At 37.4% G+C, this 24587-nt stretch overlaps 1 protein-coding gene across 7 annotated transcripts in view; it reads right to left on the bottom strand.

Annotated features, from left to right (window-relative positions):
* Positions 1-16792: 16792 nt before the first annotated feature.
* The window catches only part of LOC127531943 (NLR family CARD domain-containing protein 3-like), a 37630-nt gene continuing 29835 nt past the window's right edge, over positions 16793-24587 (bottom strand). For all 7 annotated transcript variants that reach the window (XM_051942475.1, XM_051942477.1, XM_051942476.1 and 4 more), the window contains 5 exons: positions 22650-24459; positions 22399-22572; positions 21928-22101; positions 21507-21553; positions 16793-21356 (listed from right to left, as the gene is read on the bottom strand). In XM_051942475.1, the coding sequence (XP_051798435.1) occupies positions 20827-21356; positions 21507-21553; positions 21928-22101; positions 22399-22572; positions 22650-24459 (2735 nt within the window). In that variant the 3' untranslated portion in view covers positions 16793-20826. The remainder of the gene's footprint in view (positions 21357-21506; positions 21554-21927; positions 22102-22398; positions 22573-22649; positions 24460-24587) is intronic.

Below are 24587 nucleotides of genomic sequence, written 5' to 3'. Positions count from 1 at the left end.
AAACAGCAACATTACTGAAGTTAAAGCAGCAAACAAAGCAAACTTACACTTTATTCAAAGCGCTGAAGAAGAAGAAAGTTTCCAGTCCACTCCTGGACGCTCAGACAGGTGATCTGTTTCCTGGAACCATTCAGGACTCCACCTATGAGGAAGCAGCAGGCAGACTTTCACAATAAGAGCACATTTTACAGGCTGATTCCCATTCATTTCATGTGACCCATTATTTCAACATTCAACCTTTTTCATGGTAAAGACCAGCAAATGGACTGAGTCTAATTCAAACCTGACTGAAGGAGCAGCAGAGTCACAAACTGCAGCTTCTGATCAACACACTGCTTCCTCCAGCAGCCACAAACTGACTGTCCACCCACTTTCACTCTGATTTCTAACCACTGATTCAGGATCTGGAATGTTGGACAAGCAGATGGAATCAGTTCTGATAATATGAAGGAAAACTAAGGAGTCATTTAAAGTTTCATCTCTGAGCCTCAAACCTCCAGTCACAGCAGGTTTTATGTTTGAAAACTACATTGTATATGAGACAAAACTACAACAATTACCCAAACTGAGAGACAAAACTATTAAAATAAGACACAAATTTACAGAAACAGAGCTGAAAATGACAAAATTATTTGACATATAAAACACAAAGTGACAGTAAATAGTCAAATTACGACTCAAAACAACAAAAATGAGACAAACTGAGGCCAGAATTACAGAAAAAAGACAGAAAGTGACAGAAATTGAAAGAATTAAGACATAAAATGACATTAATACACAAAATTGTAAAATTAAGACAAATTAAGACAAAATTATAAAAATGAGACAAACTGAGAAAAAAGACTGAAAATGACAAATCGAAAGAATTAGAAGATAAAACAACATGAAGGAGACATAGAATGGACAAATTTAAACAAAAAATGATAAAAATGAGACAAAAAACAACATAAACGGGACACAAAACTACAAAAGTGAGACAAAGTATGACACACAATGGCAGAAATGAGACAAATTCAAACTCCAAACTGTAAAGATGACACACATTGTGATCCAAAGAATAAGAATAATTAGAATTATTACCTTTAAGGACTAAATATGATCGGATGGAGTTCATCTTTTCCTTTTAAGATCATAAGTATACCTTTAATTTTTCACAATATCCAGATATTGGAATTATAGAGTGAAAAATGGAAGAAATGTCCCAGATAAAGAGCATAAATCCTAAAAGCTGCTGGTGGTCGTATTCAGCTCTGTAGATCCATGTCGTCTTTGTGCTGCTCTGGCTTTGATCACTAATGGAAGTCATGAGTGTGGATGGACATCCTTGATTTACAGAAAGATACGCTACACACAATGCTACTGTTCTTTGTGTGTTGTTGAAAAATCAAATGTTCAAAGCATTTCCATCCTACAACTGTTGAACTGAAGTTCTGCTGATAAGAACAACTCATGTTTAGAACTGCCTGACAAACACAAATGATATTTACTGTGGTGAAGATCATCAACGCTCCAAAGACATTGAAGGTGCTGCTGGAGGAGCTGTCAGCTGAACATGGTGACCTGTTACTGCTCACAGAAACCCCATGGATCAGCAGGGGAACAGGTTTGCAGTGTTTTCTGTCACTTTTGGCTGAAATCAAAGAGTTGATGCAGTCCAAAGGGGAAGACATGTGGCTGCTTGAGGACACTGAGTGGATTCTTGACCTTGATTTTTAACGGACATCACTGGAAACTGAACCATTTGAACTGTGAGCTGCAAGGCAAAGGTAAGACTGTCTCTGTAAACACATTTACAGCTGAGATGAACATTTTCTCTGCATTTACAGAGGAAAGCAGCGCAGCACTTTCCCTCCGTTCAGTCATCGTTGAATGACGATGCTTCTGAAAGCAGTGGAAAAGTCCTCCAAGTCAGAACCAGACTGGGACCAGAGTTAAAGAACAGCTTTGGTGACTTTGATCAGCGTGAGCCATGTGTGGAATTCCTTTCAAATCCTTTCATGCAGGCAGACATGACATGCATTACTGATTTTCTAAGTCAGGGTGTCCAACATGAGGCCCGCGGGCCAAAACTGGCCTCCAGAGGGTCCAATCAGAGAAGACATGAACTGCAGACTGAAAATGAGTAAAACTATAAATTTAAAATCATTTCTAGACCATGACAAGTTGTTCTGATCAGAAAGTCAAATACTAGATTGCACAGGGTTCTTTTATCGTTTTGTGTCTCATTTTTGTAACATTTTTCTTGTTTTGTTGTTTTTTTTGGTCTGATTTTTGTTGTTCATTTCATGTTTTTGTTGTTTTATTTTTCGCTTTTCTCATTTTTTGTCTCATTTTTGTCGCTTTATCAAGTTTTTGTCTCTTCTTGTTTCATTCGTGTCGCTTCTTTAATTTTTTTGTCATTTTGTCTCTCATTTTCATCAGATTGCGTCTCATTTTTTAAATATTGTCTTGTTTGTTGGGTTTTTTTGTCTGACTTTTGTCTCTTTGTTATGCTGTTTTGTGTTTCCTTTTTGTCTCGCTTCTGTTTTTTCTTATTTTTGTCATTTTGTGCTCTGCTTTATTCGTTGTTTTGTGAAACCTTTTTGTGCCGTTTCGTTTCTCACTTTCACTCATTTCTTCTCTTTTTTGTTTTGTTTCATGTCGTTTGTCTCATTTTTGTCATGTTGCGTCTCATTATTGTCTTGTTTTTGTCATATTTTGTCTTGTTTTTGTCTCTTTTTGTCTGACTTTTGTAGTTGTGATCATAAAGTAAATCCTCTCTGGTTCAGTTCCAGGTGACTAAATGTTGTGTTTCTTTGTAGACACACTGTGATCTGGAAGTTGTCATATGGAAATGATAAACTGAGGCTGACTGCTGCTGACATTGAACTTATTTGAACTAAAATGAGTTTGATCCTGATCTCAGTGCTGTATTCAGCCTGGATGCTGGACAGGTGGAGATGGAAGTCCTAACGTTGTAGACGACCTCCAGCTCAAAGCCATCAGTCTGCACCAAACTTTTGCTGCGTTGTGGACACAGAAAAGTACAACGGTGTGTGCACAGAAGCCTTTTTGCTTCAACTGATCTCTGAATGTGAACTTCATCAAGAACAAACATCTAAAACCTCTCTCAGAGCTGCAGTGTCAGATTCTCCACCAGATCACAGTCCTTTGGTGAACAGAACGCAACGCCAGGCTTCCCACTAACACACATTTACACACAAAGTGTTGTCATTCTAAACACAAAAATGATTTGTTCTGATCTGATAAAATGCTACAGAGTTGGTGATTAGTACAAATGTGATAGGATTCATTTCAGAATGTGAAAGACTTGATTTTTTTCTGACATCACTGATCATTTATACAAACATGGACAGAGTTCATGAACTGTTCAAAAACGTTAAAAACGTCAAAAACGTTACAAAGGTAGTGGTAGTGGTTCCACAAATGAAGCCTGATTTGAAGATAAGAAAGTTCATGGTTTCCTAAAAATGTTAGAAGTGATAATTTACACAGAAATCTGAACTAAATGCTGCAAATATGCTGATTCATACAAAACTACCAAGAAAGAGAATTAGAAAAGCATTCAGAGAGAGGACACCTGTGACTTTAAAATTTTAGAACAGATTAGCAAAAATAAATAATGTTACACAGTTATAGATATCTGTTTGCTACCATCGTTGTTACTCATTATTGTAAGGAATAAATGTGATCAGACAGTATCTTTACATATTATTTCTATTATTAAAAGGTGATGGTGTAACTTTGCTATTGAGGAAGTTTGTATCAAACTCGTTTCCCTTCGTACGACTCAAAACCCTTGAAGCAGCTCTCAGGTCCAAAAAGGTTGGCGAGTCCTGCTTTAAAGTGTCTTTTACTCTCCTTCACATGGAGAAAACAAGCTGCGACACCAGGACTCACCAGGTAAAACTCAACCAACCTGAGGAACAGATAGAGGCGTGACATCACTGTTGTCAGGGCAACCAAGCAGGAAACCTGATGGATCAGTTTGTGGTGAGTTAACACAGAACTCTGTGAAAATGTGTGTTTGGGAACATTTTCCATTTCTTTCTAATTCTATAAATATGAAGCTTTTAGGAAGAATAAAGAAGAATCAATCCCAGAAGTGATGACTCCATTTCAACACTAAATGTCCTGAGAAGCTGTTTTACAGGAACTACAGTCAGAGAGGGAATCTACACTCTACATGTCACCTGAGGAATCCAAACCTTCTCTGGCTTCATCTTCTTCTTTGTCTGCTGCTGTGGACTTTAATCCACTCCTCATTTCAATAGTTTAGTGTTCTGCTCTCCTTTAGTCTCTTCTTAGATTTTATCACTTTATGACTTTTTCTGGCCCGTTGCTTTAAACCGCTTCCTGTTGTTTTTCCACATTCATGAAAATGTCCTTTAGATGAGATGAATCCAATGAAACTCTGAAGAATTTCACTCATTCTTTCCCATTTCATTGCTTCATTGGTATATTTGACTCTCATAATTCCACACAGTTTGGTAAATGTCACACTTTGAGCCTCTAGACCCACAACATCACTTTGTAAATTCTGTTTTTAAGGATCATTTCATGTCCTTACAACTGAGAACCTGCACAGTAAAACTCCCAGAGTCCATAAAACAGTCAAAGAGTTCATTTCCACACTAAGTCAGTGAACTTATGGCCCCAGCCCACACACTGTTAAAGTTACACTGAAGATAGTTCACAGTTCATTTAACTCTAAGAGCTAATATTGTATTTAGAGTAAAACTTGATGAACATGACCCTAAACTGAGCAGTGTTCATCAAGTTTTACTCTGTGTGACAAATAACACTCTGAGTGTCATTTACTGTTAACACTAAGGGATTTTAGTGTTAGAATGAACTCCTCAAAGAGAGTTAAACCTGCTGAAACCTGAGACTCTAAAGTAGAAAAATGACACAAAATGAGAAATTAAAACACAAAATATTAAAAAATGAGGCAAATTGAGGTCACAACGACACAATAAAAGACAGAAATTGAAAGAATTAGCACACAAAATGACACAAAGGAGACATAGAATGGAAAAAAATGAGACAAATTAAGACACAAAATGACAAAAAAAAAACAAAACAAAACACTGATTTCAGCTCTATTAGCATCAGTTTGAGAACTCCTGCTGGTTGGAAACACCCCAACATGTCTGGAGATTTGGTTTTAGGGAAAAATAATTATTTAATGTTTTAATTGTGTCACAACAACGTTGTTTTTGAGTTAAAATATGACGAATGATTCAATCAGTTTTATGTTCTATAGATATATAAAAGATAAAAACCAGTTTAAAGCGTCTTTTACTCACATTCAGACAGAGAAAACAAGCTGCGACATGAAGACGGTAAAAGCAGAACTAACCTGATTAACAGGTAGGGCTGTGACATCACTGTTGTCAGGGCAACCAAGCAGGAAACAGATTTGTACCTGATCTGACAACAGCATTTCACAGAGGGAACTGGCTGCCAAGCTGACACACAAACACAGGTTGAACTTGTTGGTCCATCTCTGTCCTCAGGTTCAGGTCCCCCTTTATGTCCTGATGTGGTCTGGAGTCCTCTCCTGTCCTCTCTGGTGTTATTCTGCTGCTGATCCTTTATTTTCTTCCTGCAGCTGAAATTGTGCTACTACAGATATGTATAAACTGACCAAAATATGAGATAAAACTACCACAGATATGAAAAAATGACCAAAATATGAGATAAAACTACCACAAATATGTATAAAATGACCAAAATATGAGATAAAACTACCACACATATGAAGAAACTGACCAAAATATGAGATAAAACTACCACAGATATGAAAAAATGACCAAAATATGAGATAAAACTACCACAAATATGTATAAAATGACCAAAATATGAGATAAAACTACCACACATATGAAGAAACTGACCAAAATATGAGATAAAACTACCACAGATATGAAAAAATGACCAAAATATGAGATAAAACTACCACAAGTATGAATAAAATGACCAAAATATGAGATAAAACTACCACAAATATGAATAAAATGACCAAAATATGAGATAAAACTACCACAAATATGTATAAAATGACCAAAATATGAGATAAAACTACCACAAATATGAATAAAATGACCAAAATATGAGATAAAACTACCACAAATATGTATAAAATGACCGAAATATGAGATAAAACTACCACAGATATGAAAAAATGACCGAAATATGAGATAAAACTACCACAAATATGTATAAAATGACCAAAATATGAGATAAAACTACCACAAATATGAATAAAATGACCAAAATATGAGATAAAACTACCACAAATATGTATAAAATGACCAAAATATGAGTTAAAACTACCACAAATATGTATGAAATGAGCAAAATATGAGATAAAACTACCACAAATATGAATAAAATGACCAAAATATGAGATGAAACTACCACAGATATGAAAAAAAATGACCAAAATATGAGATAAATCTACCACAGATATGAAAAAATGACCAAAATATGAGATAAATCTACCACAGATATGTATAAAATGACCAAAATATGAGATAAAACTAGCACAAATATGTATAAAATGACCAAAATATGAGATAAAACTACCACAAATATGAATACAATGACCAACATATGAGATAAAACTACCACAAATATGTATAAAATGACCAAAATATGAGATAAAACTACCACAAATATGAATAAAATGACCGAAATATGAGATAAAACTACCACAAATATGAATAAAATGACCAAAATATGAGATAAAACTACCACAAATATGTATGAAATGAGCAAAATATGAGATAAAACTACCACAAATATGAATAAAATGACCAAAATATGAGATGAAACTACCACAGATATGAATAAAATGACCAAAATATGAGATAAAACTACCACAAATATGAATAAAATGACCAAAATATGAGATAAATCTACCACAGATATGAATAAAATGACCGAAATATGAGATAAAACTACCACAAATATGAATAAAATGACCAAAATATGAGATAAAACTACCACAAATATGTATAAAATGACCAAAATATGAGATAAAACTACCACAAATATGAATAAAATGACCGAAATATGAGATAAAACTACCACAAATATGTATAAAATGACCGAAATATGAGATAAAACTACCACAGATATGTATGACATGAGCAAAATATGAGATAAAACTACCACAAATATGAATAAAATGACCAAAATATGAGATAAAACTACCACAAATATGTATAAAATGACCAAAATATGAGTTAAAACTACCACAAATATGTATGAAATGAGCAAAATATGAGATAAAACTACCACAAATATGAATAAAATGACCAAAATATGAGATGAAACTTCCACAGATATGAAAAAAAATGACCAAAATATGAGACAAATCTACCACAGATATGAAAAAATGACCAAAATATGAGATAAATCTACCACAGATATGTATAAAATGACCAAAATATGAGATAAAACTACCACAAATATGTATAAAATGACCAAAATATGAGATAAAACTACCACAAATATGAATACAATGACCGAAATATGAGATAAAACTACCACAAATATGTATAAAATGACCGAAATATGAGATAAAACTACCACAAATATGAATAAAATGACCGAAATATGAGATAAAACTACCACAAATATGAATAAAATGACCAAAATATGAGATAAAACTACCACAAATATGTATAAAATGACCAAAATATGAGTTAAAACTACCACAAATATGTATGAAATGAGCAAAATATGAGATAAAACTACCACAAATATGAATAAAATGACCAAAATATGAGATGAAACTACCACAGATATGAAAAAAAATGACCAAAATATGAGATAAATCTACCACAGATATGAAAAAATGACCAAAATATGAGATAAAACTACCACAAATATGTATAAAATGATCAAAATATGATAAGTTCGTAATGTATCAGTATTATTATTGATTATTGATTGGTTGCAGGGACAGAGGTTTGTGTGTGAGTCTCTGCTCCCATCTAGTGGTGGATCAACAACATGACTTTTCCCAGATTGAATCCCAGAGAGTCCTGACTTGTTAGTTGGATCAGAGAGACTTCCAGTAAGATGGAGCTCTGAGCAGCAACACTTTCCTGAAAGCTTCAAACGCTCCCTCATAGTTTGTTTCATCTGAAGTTTAGTCTAAATAAATCAAGTGTAGGACTTTGAACAGAAAGGAGACTCATTTTCTCTTCCTTTGTGGATGTTTGGATCACCACTACTCTGCAACAACGTCAACTGAAGCGGCCGTCAACATGAACAGCAGAAGAAGCAGCGCCAGCTACAGCGGACAAGCTGCAAGCCTGGAAAACAATAAATCAGAGGAAGAAGAAGACAAAGAAGAGCCAGGAGACATTGGTACCAGGAAGAAAATACTAGAACAGGGCTGTTCAATTCATTTGGAACTGGGGCCAGTTCATGAAAGTGAGAAACAATAAGAGGCCGGACAATATGAGTCATCACGGTAAGAAAAGAAGAAATGATAAGAACATGCTGAAGAAATCAATAGATTGTGTTTTGTAACTGCTAACAATGCACACTGTGACACACTGACACACACAGACCCAAGGCAATGGTACATTTACATTTTCTACAATGTTCAACATCAGAGCAGGTGAGCAATATCCAAGCCTCATTAACAGACAATTAGAGAAATGCAATGAAGTAGCAGAAAACATGCAGTGAACTGGACAGAAGTGGACCAGCACAGCTGTACAGGTTGATATCCTTTATGTTTGAGATGACACTCATTGGAGCAACAGGCAGCATCACATTTATCTACAACAACAACAACAACAACATCAAAGTGCATAGTATGGTACAGAACAGAACTACAACAACATGGCAGAGCCTGCTATTTGATCAAGGCCATGGATTTCAAATTGCAGCACTCAGTTCAGGTGAGACAAATCACTTGTTCACAATTTAATTCATTTAAGCAGCAAAGGACTTCCTAGTGCACCAACAAATACAAAAGCAAACTGCACATTATGCCTCTGAATAGAATTATAACAACATGCCAGATATTTGATCAAGGCAGAATGCTTCAAAGTAGATTTAACAACAATCACTTCATCCATTTGAAGACAGAAAAATCACTGTGACTCTCCCTAAGTTGGCCTCTCTACAATGCTAATGTTCAGCAGGAAGATAAACACCAGAATGTCCTCTTAGTTCACAGAAAAACGCTTCAATGCGTTTCCTCTGCTAAGCCATCTAATGTCACTGTGAACGAGCAAATCCTTCTATCCAGCAGACATGTCAGTCAACAGTGTGAGGAAAAGGCAGTGCTGGAAACTGGAGGTACAACGGAGAAAGTTTACAAGTGCCATGAGAGAGTCCATGGTCTCTTTGAAGTCTCCACTGAGCTTTTCACACAGGAGGCTTTGGTGGATGAGGAAATGTAGAGCTCTCACCTGAACCTGATCCCTGCCTGCCATCCAGGGTCTCCATCTGTCAGCAGCATGTTGATGCCGTCAAATCCAAGTCCTTCTCCTCAAAGAACACAATCATTTTGGTGAACACAATCTCCCCGGTAGAGTGTCCCTCCATAGGAATTAGTCCAAGCAGATCCAGGTGAAAAAGTTCCCCATCAACAAATCGCTCATAGAGGCACAGCTGAGCAACATCACTGTTATCTGTCCACTCGTCCACGGCCAAAGACATCACCTCGGCCTTCCTCAGCTCGTCCAAAAGCGTCTCCAAAACGTCCGATGCAAGGGACTCCACTGTCCTCATAGCTGACATGTGGGATGTTAGAATTTACTTGATGGAATCCATGATGCTGTTTCAGGTTTTCTCATCTGCTACCACCTCCTCAATGGATGCTAGCAAACACTCCTTCACGGTCTCTGAGTCTGTAAACAGCTTTTTCTTTTTAGCTAATATCCAGGTGATCCGTAAAGATGCTGTTGTTGCTCTCTCTTGATCCGTACAGGCGTGAAACAAAACAGACATCTTTGCTCATAACAGGATGTAAGGTCTGATAACTTGGACCTCCGAGCAGCAGAGCCCGGTGGGAAAGTAGCATCAAAGCTAGCATGAGTTGTGGTAAAACGCCATCTCAGATTGTATTTTTTACACACTGGCTGCAGATTAAACACACCAGATTCTTTTCCACAGCAATAAACGCCTATTTTCTGTCCATTCATTGTTAAAGTGCCTGTTCTCTGAGTCAACTATTTTCACCAATCTTTCCAAGGTGCATTGTAGTGATGAGTTTTTCAAGCCTTTGTTGTAGTTTTCTGTAGGTTAGGATCACTGTTTAACTTTATAATGTGTGTGTGAGTTCATAAAGTGGATCCATGTAAACTAGTCTGAGTCTGAATTGTTAGTTTATGTCACCATGATGTCACAAGGTCTGAATGAAATGCACTAAGAGATGGAATATGCAGTTTGATCACAGAAATAATCCTTCATAGAGTCCATGATCATGATGTTTGATCAATAAATCATGATATTTTTCATGTCCAGTCAGCTGTGTTACTTTTTTCAACTGTCAGCTAAATTACCATTATGTTCATGAAAAATATGTTGAATTGTTCCCTAAAGCCTGAATAAAAACTTATAAACTTAGTGGCTGTGAAATATGGAGCTCAGTAGAATTTAATCAGAACATGATCAGAACTGCATTCTGGGAAATTAGAGCTTTTAATGCAATAAAAAGCTGCTTTTTCTTTATTAATTGTGGATTATAATTAAAAAATGTAGGTCAACAGACACAGATTGTTCCAAGAACAATGATTTTTTTAAATATCTGACATTTAGTCAAAGTTCAAACTTTCCAGTTTTTGACCAAATAATGAAATAAAAACATGTCAGTTTGGATCATAAATATCTGAAATCAGTTGTTCCTGAAAACACAATATTTCAGGAATATTTCATGAGGAAAAATAATCCTGTGATGGATTTTCTTCCATCATTTCTGATGTAGAAATGATGTGGAAGCCACAGGTTGTGGTGTCTGCTCGATGTGGAGCTCCTCTCCACTAACCCTGGTAGCTCTGTTGGAGAGAAGAGGATCAGACAGCAGGGGGCGTAGTTGTGATGGAGGCTTTAATAGCTGCCAGCTGTTCCTGCATGTCCAACCTTCAACAGCAGCAAAACAAACAGAATCCTTGTGTTTGTCTGTGTTAGCATTCACTGTGGACTGTTCATAAAGTGGCTGAGATGAAGCAAACATACATGTCACACATGCTGGAACATGCTTCAAAACAGCAGCATTCTCCTTCCATTCATGGAGCAAAAACAAGCACTAAGCTCCACGTGCAGCTGCTAACCCTGAGGAAATGCTAGCATGTCCCAGTACACAAACACAAAGCGAGCTGGGCTCATTTTAAAGACATGAAGGTTGAAGTGAAGCAGAGCTCCTGCAGCCACACTTTGGACAAAATGCAGGAAAAGAAAAAGAAAAGTGAGAGAAACATGGAGCTCTGAGCAGCACAACTTTCTGACATCTACAAACGCTCCCTCAGAGCTGCTTTGACCCTCGTGTCGTCCTGAGGCTCAGATTGACCCGTTTAAAGTTTAAAATGTGGAGAAAAATAGAGATTTCACAGTGAAACTTATGATGTCCACATTTGAACATTTCTGGGGAATTTTTGAACATTTTTTGGTGGAAAAAGAAGAAATGTTTCTAAAGAACATTCACATAAAAATCAACCAAAATCCAGTAAATTCTCTGGATTTTGGTTGATTTTTATGTGAATGTTCTTAAAGAAAATATCAGAAGTTTTAGTGATAAATATGGAATCACTTTAGATATTTTTAGGATTTTTTTGGAAGATTTTTACTATTTTTTTGAGAATATTTACAAGAATTTTCTTGCCAAATTTAGGGGATTTTGTTTTGTTTTTAAAATAAAACTTTGGAGGAATTATTGTAATTTTCTTCCTGAAGGTTTTACACATTTTCATGAATTTGTGGAATTTTTTTTGCTGAATTTTTGTATTTTTTCAGAGCAGGAAACAATATTTCTGGTGAATGAAGACAACAGGAGGGTTAAAGTCAGACGATGGCGTTGGTTCTTCTGGAAGTAAATGTGAATTTTTCCAACATAAAGTGAGAGAAAACTCAGTAGATTGTGGTCAAAGAATGTGTCAGAAAGCCAAAGAATGAGAAAGACAGTTGATGAATGATATGAATGAGTGTTGTAAAATGAATGTGTTCTCTGATAGGAAGAAAGAAGAAGTGATTGGGTTCCAATCTAAAGGAGATGAATTGGATTGGAATAAAGCACCAGGTGCATTTCTAGCATCCAGAGCTAAATGGATGGAAGATGGGGAGAAAAACAGTTCCTATTTCAGTGGATTAGAGAGAAATGCAATCAGCCTCTAAATGTTGATGATCAAACTGGGAGCAATCCAGAAGAAAGAGCAGATGAAAGATTTAGATTCTATCAGCATTTACATTCAGCAGCTTTTTCTTTCAAAGTCAAAGCATTTCTTCCTCAGACTGACTTTAAAAGCACGTGTTTGGAGAGATTGATAGAGCTGGAATGAAAATGTCTTTGGAGAAATCAGCGGCTCCAGATGGACTTGCAACCAACTTTGATCCGTTTTTCTGGGCTGATATTAGAGAATGACTGTTTGAAGCATTCAAAGAAGCTTTCAGTCAGGGAGTCACACTCATTTTAGTTCAGGTTCCACATTTAGCCCAGTTTGATCTCAAGTGGGCCGGACTGCTTTTTACTCCAAAAGTCAGATTAAAAAAGACACAAAATGAGACAAAAACCAGACAAAATATTGTGAAAATGAGACAGAAAAGGACAAAAGAACAATCTAGTATTTGACTTTGTGATCATGGTCTAGAAATGATTTTAAATGGATACTTTGACTCATTTACAATCTGCAGTTCATGTCTTCTCTGGAATTTGGACACTTTGATGATGATTGATGGATTGTGCTCATTTGGTAGAGGATGCTGCTTTTACACTCTTTCTACATTCATTGAAAGCTTCTGACAAGCTTCAGCACCACTTTATTTGACATTCACTGCATTATTTTGGATGGAAAATTCATTCATATGCTCTCAGTGTTGTCCAGCAGAATTCCTTCAATGTGGAACTACTAGAAGATGAGATGTTAACAGGAGCAAACACCAAGGAGACCCATCAGTCCTCTGCTGTTTATTATTAGCTCTGGATATCAACCCTCCTGTTGGCTTGTGAAAATATTTATTATTTTCCACATTTTCAAACTTTAAAACGACACGAGGGTTAAAATAATGAAACTCTAAAAGCATTTAATAAGGACACAGTCAGCAGATGATCCAACACTATTTTAAAGCTGTGTGTATTTTCCAGAAGCCTCAGGGTTTGATTGAAACTAAATGTGAGATCTGATCCATTCACCAGAAAACACAAACTTTACTTCAGAATATTCCAGTAAAAATGAGCTGAAACATTTGGAGAAACTATCAGTAAAATATGATCAACAGGGAAACTTCTAACATTCTGATTGTTGGAAATCAAATCTAAAATCCTTGAAGATCTGCTTCCAAAGGAATCTTTCATATTTGGTAGAATATTGAGAACAGAAATGGAAGGATTTCAGGATGAATTTATCCAGCAGATGCTTGATGTGTTTCACATGGATGGATGAAGAAAATCCAGCAGATTGACTGTGATGTGATTTGATGCTAAAAGGTGATGTGGTAAAATGAGTAGAGGAGGGGCTTTGAATGTCACTGATTTACAAACAATGAATGGTTCCATGAAATGACTTTAGAAAACAGGAACATTATCTGTGCTTTACCTTAGCGCCTCATCTTTGTCTCATTTTCTTTAACATGTGATTTCCATCCTTTAAATGATCCCATTTCCACATGCAGCTGTTCTTCTACTGGAAAATGCTTTAAAGCAGAACTTCAGTCCACACAAAGCTACAATGTGGAAGAACAGGAGGATTTGTACAGGAGGAAATGTGTCTTTGTGAAGGATTGGATGGAGAAAGGAACGCATTGAATGGATGAAGATGTTCTAGTGATTTTCAAACTAAACTGACTTCAGATTGCTGCTAGAAACAACATTCTCTGCTAATCAAAGCTGTTCCAGTGATCAAAGGAATGTTCCAGAATTCATCTGAACTCCTCATTCTAACACGCTGTTTATTGACAGATCAACATTTTTAGACGTTAAATGTTAGAACAACATTGTGAGATGATCAGGAACTAAAGAATGTTTTCCTCTTCCTGCTCAAAGAAAAGTTGGATCTCTAACATTTCCACAGACTGACTCTATCAAAGTCACAAGCAGATATTTGTCTTTTCCTTTCTGAGCTGAAATGAAAGAAGTTCATTTCTAAACTCTTTCTGATGTTTCTCCATGTAGAGAATGTTCCAGAAGGAGATTTCATGTGGAGAAGAACAAATGCACATTGATGGAGAAGATGTGAAACTCCAGAACATCTGTTCTCCTCCTGAACTATTGTGAGGAGCTTTAGGGACACAATCATGAATGGTTGCTAACAAACAACGTTCAACCTGTCTGTGAATACAATTCTATCAAGTTTGCTCTCTTTATGCACAACAAACATCTGGAATTTATGTGGAACAATAGAATGAGAACTGGTGAATTTTAGACACACAGATGTAGATTTTTTAAGGCTGCTCTGAGTTTGAAACTTTTCTTTTCCTCCTTAATCAAACTGTCAAATAGAAGTTCCTTCAGACTGTCTCAGATTCTCATGTTATAAACTGATTAAACCCTGAGAAGTTCATTTATTTGAAGCTGTCTGATTTGATAATTCTGTTTCTTTCTTTTCTGCTTCTCTTCTGCTTGGACCAGTGGAATTGTGGGACACAGTTGGTGCCTATTTGTTGTTAAATTATGCTTAATAAAAGATAAAACAACAAAAAACTTGGGGAGCCAAATATCCCAGAATGCATTTAGAGCAGCAGCAAAGAGCGAGGAGGAAACTTTCAGAGGAAACTCAAGTATTTTGGGAATACTGCTGTTATTGTGACACTAAATGTAGTTTTCAGATGATTTGAGGTGAGAAAGTGGTTGTAAAAACGTCCAATGTGTGGTCAGTTTATCCAGATGAAGCTGATTAAAAATGAGCTCCAACGGTTTCAGAGATGTGAGGTCCAGGTTAGACAGCTATGATGGACGGTCAGCCTCACTGTAGAACTCCTTATCTGGACCAGACTTTACAATCTGCTGCTCTGATGCTTCTATAGCGCTTCAACAGGATATTAGTAGTTTATGTTGATCTAACATCACACTTTGACCTCATACTTTATTTGGATTGTTCACAGAAAAATCAGTTTGAAAGAAGTTCAAGTTCACAACTTTAGATTGTTCATGTTTTACTCGCTCACTGACTGTGATATAAGAACAGATAGAAATGAAAACATAGAATATCATTTATTTACAAATTTGGTTTCTGAGTCTTTTCACCACTAAAATATGGAGTTTTTCTTCTCGTCTTTGTAGTTCTTTATATTTGCTTTTAAAATGGAGACAAAAAGATCAAAATAAAAGCATCAGTTTTACTGCTTTACAAAAGACATTTTTTCTGTTTTCATTTCTGCCGTGGAAGAGGACAAACGTTGATTATTCAACATGTAAAATTAAATTCCACTTATCAACAAATAAGCAAACAGACATGAAGATCAAAGTGTGTTATTAGTCATTTATTGAATAAAAAATAAAGTTTTAATAGTTTAAAACCCACAGGTAGAGCAAATAAAAGTGGAGAAAGACGAATTAAAATCATTGATCTTGTTCAGGAAAAATCAACCACTGCAATGAAAATAAAAACTAAGTTAGACATTGATTACAGCACAAGATCTGTTCAAAGAATTTAGACCATGGAAGGGTTCAAATACACCAAAATGTGAGGAAAACCTCCTTTAACGGCCAAACACAACATTTATAGAATTAAATAGGCTAAAAAATGTTGAATTTACAGAGTTCAATGTAATCTGGATAGTCCTGGTGGGTTTAAATTCTACTGGAATCATATCGATGCTGAAAACATTTTGATCCAGAGATAGCTAGGGTTATGGGAGCTTTGATGGAAAAATAAAATCTGGTAGAATTTGTTGATGAAACCAGAAATTCAGAATCTTATTTTTAAAAAAAATTATGAAAAAACATTGAATCACTTATAAAAATGAAAAATGGATCTATCAATAAGACATAAATGACAGAAGAGCACAGAATACTTTGGAAAGAGTGACACAGATGAAGGAAGTTCTCATTTCATCACTAGAACAGGACTTAAAGACTCAAATCAGGATCAAGTGTGGCTGCACAAAAAGCTGATTTTCACTGGACAATAATGTGTGAAAGTCTGTCAGCAGTTTGGAGATTCACTGCTTCCTCTCTCAGTTCACACTTTGTGCAGCTCAAATGCTTTTAGTTCAAGTGAGCGTCAGAGGAACACCACATCCTGATTTTCACTCTCAACATTTGACTGGAAAAAGATGCAAACACCACATTTGGCTCCTGGAATAATCACAACTTCCATCTTTTAAGAGGAACAAGTTTACAATGATGTGGTGATAACGGGATCAAAATAATGCCGCGTTCCTACGCATGAACGGTGGCCCGTGATAACAGCAGCGGGGAGACCAGCGAGTTAGGGGCACCTTCAGTGGAACATCAGGTTGCACTCTATCTCGAAAGTAAGGGGATAGAGTTGGACCTTGAAGACATCGAGGCCTGCCATCCCCTGCCCACGAGGAACCTAAGACCACCAGCCGTGATTATGAGGTTTACTAACCGAAAGAAAAAAACAGCACTCTTGAAACAAGGACGAAAACTCAAAGAGACAGATGTATTTATCAATGAGCAGTTAACAAGAAGGAATGCAGAAATAACACGAAAGGCAAGACAACTCAAAAAACAAGGAAAGATACAACACACTTGGATTACAAACTGTAAAATCTTCATCAAACTAAATGGGAGTCCTGAAGAAGCCAAGGTGTTGGTGGTGAGAACCATGGACGAGCTCAATAAGTTCAACTCACATCAATGCACCGACAGCTAAGGTAAAATGAGACTCTCCACTTCACAAAATGCACAATACACAACATACATTGACTGCACCAAAAATGGACATGGACACATTACAGAGAATTCTACATCATCAGCAGTTGGAGCTGGAAACATACGAATGCCAGAACTACAGCACAATCAACCCGACAACAGAAATTGATCCTGATATTTTCTTTTCTTCTGTGGTGAATGAATGTAATTATTTTACGCAAGAGCAATATGAAAGTAATATAGACACTAAAGGCAGACTGTCTATTATACATTTTAACAGTCGAAGCCTATATGCTAACTTTGATTCAATTAGAGATTTTTTAAAATGTTTCACCCACCCTTTCAGCATTATTGCAATATCAGAAACTTGGGGTAACAGTGTTAGAGGAATGGACTTTACTTTAAATGGCTATCAACTGAGATATGTAAACAGAAATGACAAAATTGGGGGTGGAGTTGCTCTTTTTGTTCACCATTCTATCAAATTTGTTGTTGTCGAAAGCATGACGTTTGCTGTAGAAGGCATAATGGAATGTCTAACAGTAGAAAGCCATAATGAAAAAAAGAAAAATATTATTGTTAGCTGTGTATATCAAACACCAGGCACTAATATTGATATATTTAGTGAAATGATGGATAAGCTGTTTTCATCAGTAAATCAAAAAACACTGTTCATTTGCGGAGATTTCAACATAGACCTTTTAAATCCAACTAAACAAATTAATGTTGAGAACTTCATGGACACCATGTACAGTTTGTCTTTACATCCAACAATAACTAAACCAAGTAGAATAACATCTCAGAGTGCCACAATTATTGACAATATCTTCACCAATATATTACCAAATAATACAACTAGTGGCCTGTTTATTTCTGATATTTCTGATCACTTACCAGTTTTTACTCTGTACGCCTGTGAATTTATCAACATAAACCATCCTACGGAAATCATTGCTAAACGAGCGAGAAGTGAGGACTCGATCAATAACCTTAACAGTAGTCTAGCACATCAGGACTGGAGCGCAGTCTACAATGAACAGCATGTGGACAGCGCATACGGTAAATTTTTAGACATATTTCTTTCTTTGTATGATAAATACTGCCCAAAAAAAGAATTTTGCATAAGTGCAAAATATAATCAAAGACCTTGGCTTACAAAAGGAATAATTAATGCTTGTAAAAAGAAAAATAATCTATATAAACTATTTATTAAATCAAAAACGAATGAAGCGGAACAAAAATATAAGATGTACAGAAATAAATTAACAGACATAAGAAAAAGCAAAGAATTATATTCCAAGAAAAAATTAAATGAAAATAGAAGCAATATGAAAGAAACCTGGAATGTTCTCAATAGCTTAATCAAAAAAGACTCTTCTAAGTCAACATATCCGGATTACTTTGTTGATAAAAACAGTGAAACTCGCAATATGGCAAATATTGCAAATGGCTTCAATGAATCTTTTGTGAATGTCGGCCCTGAGTTGGCTGCCAGAATCCAAAACCGTGGTACCATTGAATCTAACCTTATAAAACACAATCCGTTGTCATTATTTCTCTCAGCAACAGATGAGCAGGAAGTGATAAATATTGTCCTAAAATGCAAAAGTAAGTTTTCAACTGATTGTGACAACATTGACATGTTTTTAGTGAAAAAAGTAATTCTGAATATTGCAAAACCGTTGACTTATATTTATAATTTATCTTTTCAGTTGGGCTGTTTTCCGGACAAAATGAAAATTGCAAAAGTAGTCCCGATATTTAAAAATGATAACGAACACAGCTACACAAATTACAGGCCCATCTCCATTTTACCACAATTTTCAAAAATCCTTGAAAAACTCTTTGCATCTCGCCTTGAAGTGTTCCTTAATAAACATAAATTAATAAATGAAGGTCAGTATGGTTTTAGAACCAACAGAACCAGTACAATGGCACTGATAGAAGCCACTGAAGAAATAACCAATGCACTAGATCAGAAAAAAATTGCAGTTGGAGTCTTTATCGACCTTAAGAAAGCTTTTGATACAATCAATCATGATATCCTATCAAAGAAACTGGAATTATATGGAATCTGAGGTGTAGCCGGGGACTGGATTAAAAGTTACTTAATAGGAAGGGTACAATACGTAAAAATCGGACAGTGTCAATCTGAACACCTTGGCATTGTTTGCGGTGTCCCCCAGGGGTCCGTTTTAGGACCAAAACTGTTTAACTTGTATATAAATGATATCTTTAATGTTTCTCAATCACTAAAACTAATTCTTTTTGCTGACGACACAAACATATTCTATAGCAGTAATGATTATAATGAGCTAGTCCGTACTTTGAACAGGGAACTCAATGAAATTAAAAGATGGATGGATATAAATAAATTATCTCTAAATGTAAATAAAACTAAAGTGATGACCTTCGGAAACCTTTCAGCAAACTCAGATTTGCGGATAAGTATTGATGGTATTGAGATCGAAAATGTTTGTGAAAATAAATTCCTAGGTGACATAATTGATAACAAGCTATCTTGGAAAGCTCACATCCGACAAATAAAAGCAAACATTTCCAAATGCCTCTACATAATAAATAAAGTGAAACGATGTCTTGATGCAAATGCTCTACGTACCCTGTATTGCACTCTTGTACTCCCATACCTCACATATTGTGTGGAGGTGTGGGGGAACACTTACCAGTGCACAATACATCCTTTAGTCATATTACAGAAAAGAGCTGTACGGATCATTCATAAGGCTGGTTTTCTTGAACATACCCACAACCTTTTTATCCAATCAAAGTTGCTAAAATTTAAAGATCTTGTAATATACATTATTAATCTTATATAAAGCATTCAACAATTTTTTGCCACAAAACATACAACAGTTTTTCAGAATAAAAGAAACAGTTCATAATTTAAGAGGATTTGGAAATTTTATCATACCAAATGCTAAAAACACTCGTAAACGGTTTTGTGTGTCTGTATGTGGAGTGAAGCTGTGGAATAGCCTGGAAATTCAGCACAAGCAATGCCAAGGTATTCATAGTTTTAAACGACAATATAAAGTCTGGTCACAGTATATTGAAAAAGGGTCTTGATTCTTTACCTGTATTATCAAGTGTGTCTTGTTGTTTCCTTACTGTCGTTGGTATATTGTCCATTGTTGACATACATGTGTGTATATATGGATATGTAGATGTATGCATGTTTGTATGCTTATGTATGCATTTATTCATACAATCACTACTCTAAATCCTGTGCCATACCTTTTGGTATGTATAATTCCTTACCATCGTTGGTATGTAACTGTTGTTGCTATTTAACTGTTTTGCTATTATCTATGGTTAATCCCACTAAGTTTCAATACTTGTCATGCATTGCCTATTTAATGCATAACTTATGTTTATAGATAACTAGTTTATTTTGAATTCCTTTTCTTTATTTATAGGAAGTGAAAATTTTGAATTTAAGCAAAGGGGATGGGGGTGGGATTAAATAGGTTTTCTTCCTCCCACTCCCTTTCAGGCATCAGAACCTACTGCATGTAATACCTACTGTAGCTTTGTAGATGCTGGATGGAAATAATATATCTGTATGCATAAAATGTGATTCTATTGTATATACTTGCCTGAAATGAAATAATAAATACAATAATAAATACAATACAATACAAGGAATCATTTAGAAGGATTTGACAAAGAAACACATTTAATCCATGAATGTGAAAACATGTTTGTGAGGGACAGAGTCATGGAGAGACTCAACTATCTGTTCAACACTGTTTCTCTGCAGGAGGAAACTCTGGAGACTCAACTCAGCACAGAAACACTGAGGAACCAGACCTGGACCAGAAGACCCTAAAACCAGGATAGAGAGTTTCAGTGAATGTGGTGTTGAAGGTGTGGAGGTGTATCAGAGAGTCAGAGGAGACTCTGTAGAAGGACAGAGTTCCAGCAGGAACGTCCACATAAACTGAAACTCTGTGAGAGACTGAGGAGGAATTGATGGATGTTTCACTGTCATTGTGTCTGACAGAGTAACCATCATCAGAGCAGATCAGACTCCAGGACTGATCATTACGTCCAGACCAACAGTCATCACTGTTTCCTTTCCTTCTGATTCCTCTGTAACTCACTGATATATGAACCCATCCTCTCCACTCCACCTCCCAGTAACAGCGACCAGTCAGACCAGTTCTACACAGCAGCTGATGATACCGATCAAACCTGTCTGGATGACCAGGATACGACTGATCCTCCTTCACATGTGTCACCCTCCTGTTGTTGTCAGACAGTTTGAGGTTTCTGTTTACTGTGTTTGTGTCGACTGTGAGTTGACAAGAATCTGATGGAGAAAACAAACACAACACAGCTGCAGTTATTGATGGATCATGTGATCAGTATTAAAGCTTTGATGATGACCTCAGAGATGTGACACTTTGAAGATGCTTGAATGTGCTGCTTTGTTTCCATCAATCCATTAAAACACACTTACACTTCCTCAGACCTGGTGTCAACCATTGGACTCCAGCAGGCGTCACCCTGAAAGGAGGAGGACGGTCAGAGCAGCAGTGACTCTTTCAGCAGCACACATGGACGTTACATGGCTCTCACACTGTTCCACTGATAAAGGACCAGTCCAACATGGAGACACAGACACCTGAATGCAGCATCTCTAAAGTCCTGTCCTGTGCTCGTCACATTCCAGCTCAGTTTACACTCATTATTCAGCTTTACTCATTGATGCTTCCTCTGTTCATGGAGCTAGGCTAACAGTTCACCCTGCTTCCTGTCTTTAAGCTAAGCCAGGCTAACATTTTCCCTTCCCTTCAGTCATGTTAAGCCGCTAACAATGTTGTTCTGCTTCCACTGTTTGCGAGTCTTATAGTTTCCTGAGAGTGTCTGTCTGTCTGTACCTGAGAGTTTCCAGTCTACAGTGTGGATCCTCCACTTTTGCTCTCAGCATCTTCTCTCCTGAGTCTCCTGGATGGTTGTAGCTTAGGTCCAGCTCTCTCAGATTTGAGGTCTTCAAGCTCAGAGCTGAGGCCAGAGAAGCACAGCCTTCCTCTGTGACCAGACAGCCTGACAGCCTGCACACACAAAACAACACAAACCTGATGGACAACACTTGGCTGGATGTTTCTCACTCTCTTTTCTTCTTTGTCTTCCAGATACATTTTGCTGCACATTTCATGCGTCTCAAGCAAATCAACAATCTCAACAATGATTAATGGGATTTAATCATGTTAAAAATATACCCTGACAAAGTCCTGCACAAGTTCAGTAAAAGCTCATTTGATGAATCCCATCAGCAGAAATGATTGTACTCAGGTTAGCTGTTTATCCACTGATAGAAATCACATCAGTTTCAAAGTGTGAGTCCTGACCTGAGAGCTTCCAATTTACAGTGTGGACTCTCCAGTCCAGCAGAAAGACTCTCCACTCCTGAATCCTGCAGGTTGTTGTGACTCAGGTCCAGCTCTGTCACACTGGAGGACTGGGAGCTGAGAACTGAGGACAGAGCTCCACAGCTTCTCTCTGACAGATTACAGCCACTCAGTCTGAAGAGACAAAAAGCACATTATACTGATGAAACAGCAGCAAAATGAAAAAGGATCTTCAGTCTCCAACTACTTACACAACTTTCTTGGAGGCTTTGACCACTGGCAGCAGCCTCAGAAGAGCTTCCTCTGAAGCAGAGTATTTCTTCAGGTCAAACACGTCCAGATGTTCTTCTGATGAGAGTAAGATGAAGCCCAGAGCTGACCACTGAGCAGGAGACAGTTTGTCTGTGGACAGACGTCCTGATCTCAGGGACCATTGGATCTCCTCCACTAGAGAAACATCCTTCAGTTCATTCAGACAGTGGAACAGATTGATGCTTCTCTCTACAGACACATTCTCACTGATCTTCTTCTTGATGTACTCCACCGTTTCCTGATTGGTCTGTGAGCTACTTCCCGTCTGTGTCAGCAGGCCTCGTAGGAGATTTTGATTGGTTGGCAGTGACAGACCCAGGAGGAAGCGCAGGAACAAGTCCAGGTGTCCATTTGGACTCTGTAAGGCCTCGTCCACAGCTCTCTGGTAGAAACCTGTTGGATCACGTTTCTCTCTGAACAGTCCAGACCACCAGGATATTGTTTGTTGTTGTTGTTCTTCCAGCAGGTTGATTCCAGAGTTGATGAAGGTCTGATGGACATGAAGAGCAGCCAGAAACTCTTGAATGCTCAGATGGACGAAGCAGAACACCTTGTCCTGGTACAGCCCTCTCTCCTCTTTAAAGATCTGTGTGAACACTCCTGAGTACACTGAGGCTGCTTCCACATCGATGCCACACTCTTTCAGGTCGGACTCATAGAAGATCAGGTTTCCTCTCTGCAGTTGATTAAAAGCCAGTTTTCCCAGAGACTCAATCATCCTTCTGCTGTCTGGACTCCAGTGTGGATCTGTCTCAGCTCCTCCATCATACTTGACCTTCTTGACTTTGGCCTGAACCACCAGGTGGTGGATGAACATCTCAGTCAAGGTTCTGGGCAGATCTCCTCCCTCTCTGCTTCTCAGCAGCTCCTCCACAACTGTAGCAGTGATCCAGCAGAACACTGGGATGTGACACATGATGTGGAGGCTTCGTGACTTCTTCATGTGGGAGATGATGCTGCTGGCCTGCTCCTCATCTCTGGATCTCTTCCTGAAGTACTTCTCCTTCTGTGGGTCGGTGAACCCTCTGATCTCCGTCACCATGTCCACACAGTCAGGAGGGATCTGATTGGCTGCTGCAGGTCGTGTGGTTATCCAGAGGCGAGCAGAGGGAAGCAGCTTCCCCCTGATGAGGTTTGTCAGCAGCACATCCACTGAGGTGGACTCTCTAACATCAGTCAGGACCTCATTGTTGTGGAAATCCAGAGGAAGGCGACACTCATCCAGACCGTCAAAGATCAACAAAACCTGGAAGTCTTCAAAGCTGCACATTCCTGCTGCTTTGGTTTCACTGAAGAAGTGATGAACAAGTTCCACCAAGCTGAACTTTCTCTCTTTCACCACATTCAGCTCTCTGAAAGTCAATGGAAACATGAAGTGGATGTCCTGGTTGCTTTTGTCTTCAGCCCAGTCCAGAGTCAACTTCTGTGTTAACACTGTTTTCCCGATGCCAGCCACTCCCAGTGTCATCACTGTTCTGATTGGTCCATCTCTTCCAAGTGAGCCTTTCAGGATGTCTTCTGCTCTGATGCTTCTTTCTGCTCTGTCTGCTTTCCTGGATGCTGCTTCAATCTGTCTGACCTCATGTTCATCATTGACCTCTGCAGTCCCTCCCTCTGTGATGTACAGCTCTGTGTAGATCTCATTCAGGAGAGTCTTCTGTCCTGCTTTAGCGATGCCCTCAAACACTCTCTGGAACTTCTTCTTCAGACCAAGTTTAAGTTCACGTCCACAAACTCCAGCAGCAAGTTCTGAATGAAAACACAAGAAATAAACAGTGACGTAGAAGTAACTTGGATATTAAAGCACCAAAGTAGCAATAAAGTGAAGGTGACAGTTTGTCTCCTAAAGACTGATTGCGTGAAGATATTCTGAGACT

Source organism: Acanthochromis polyacanthus, chromosome 22 (assembly GCF_021347895.1).
Source record: "Acanthochromis polyacanthus isolate Apoly-LR-REF ecotype Palm Island chromosome 22, KAUST_Apoly_ChrSc, whole genome shotgun sequence".
Lineage (NCBI taxonomy): Eukaryota > Metazoa > Chordata > Actinopteri > Pomacentridae > Acanthochromis > Acanthochromis polyacanthus.
The sequence above is the reverse complement of the archived record's forward strand: the minus strand, read 5'-3'. Positions and strand labels throughout refer to the sequence as shown.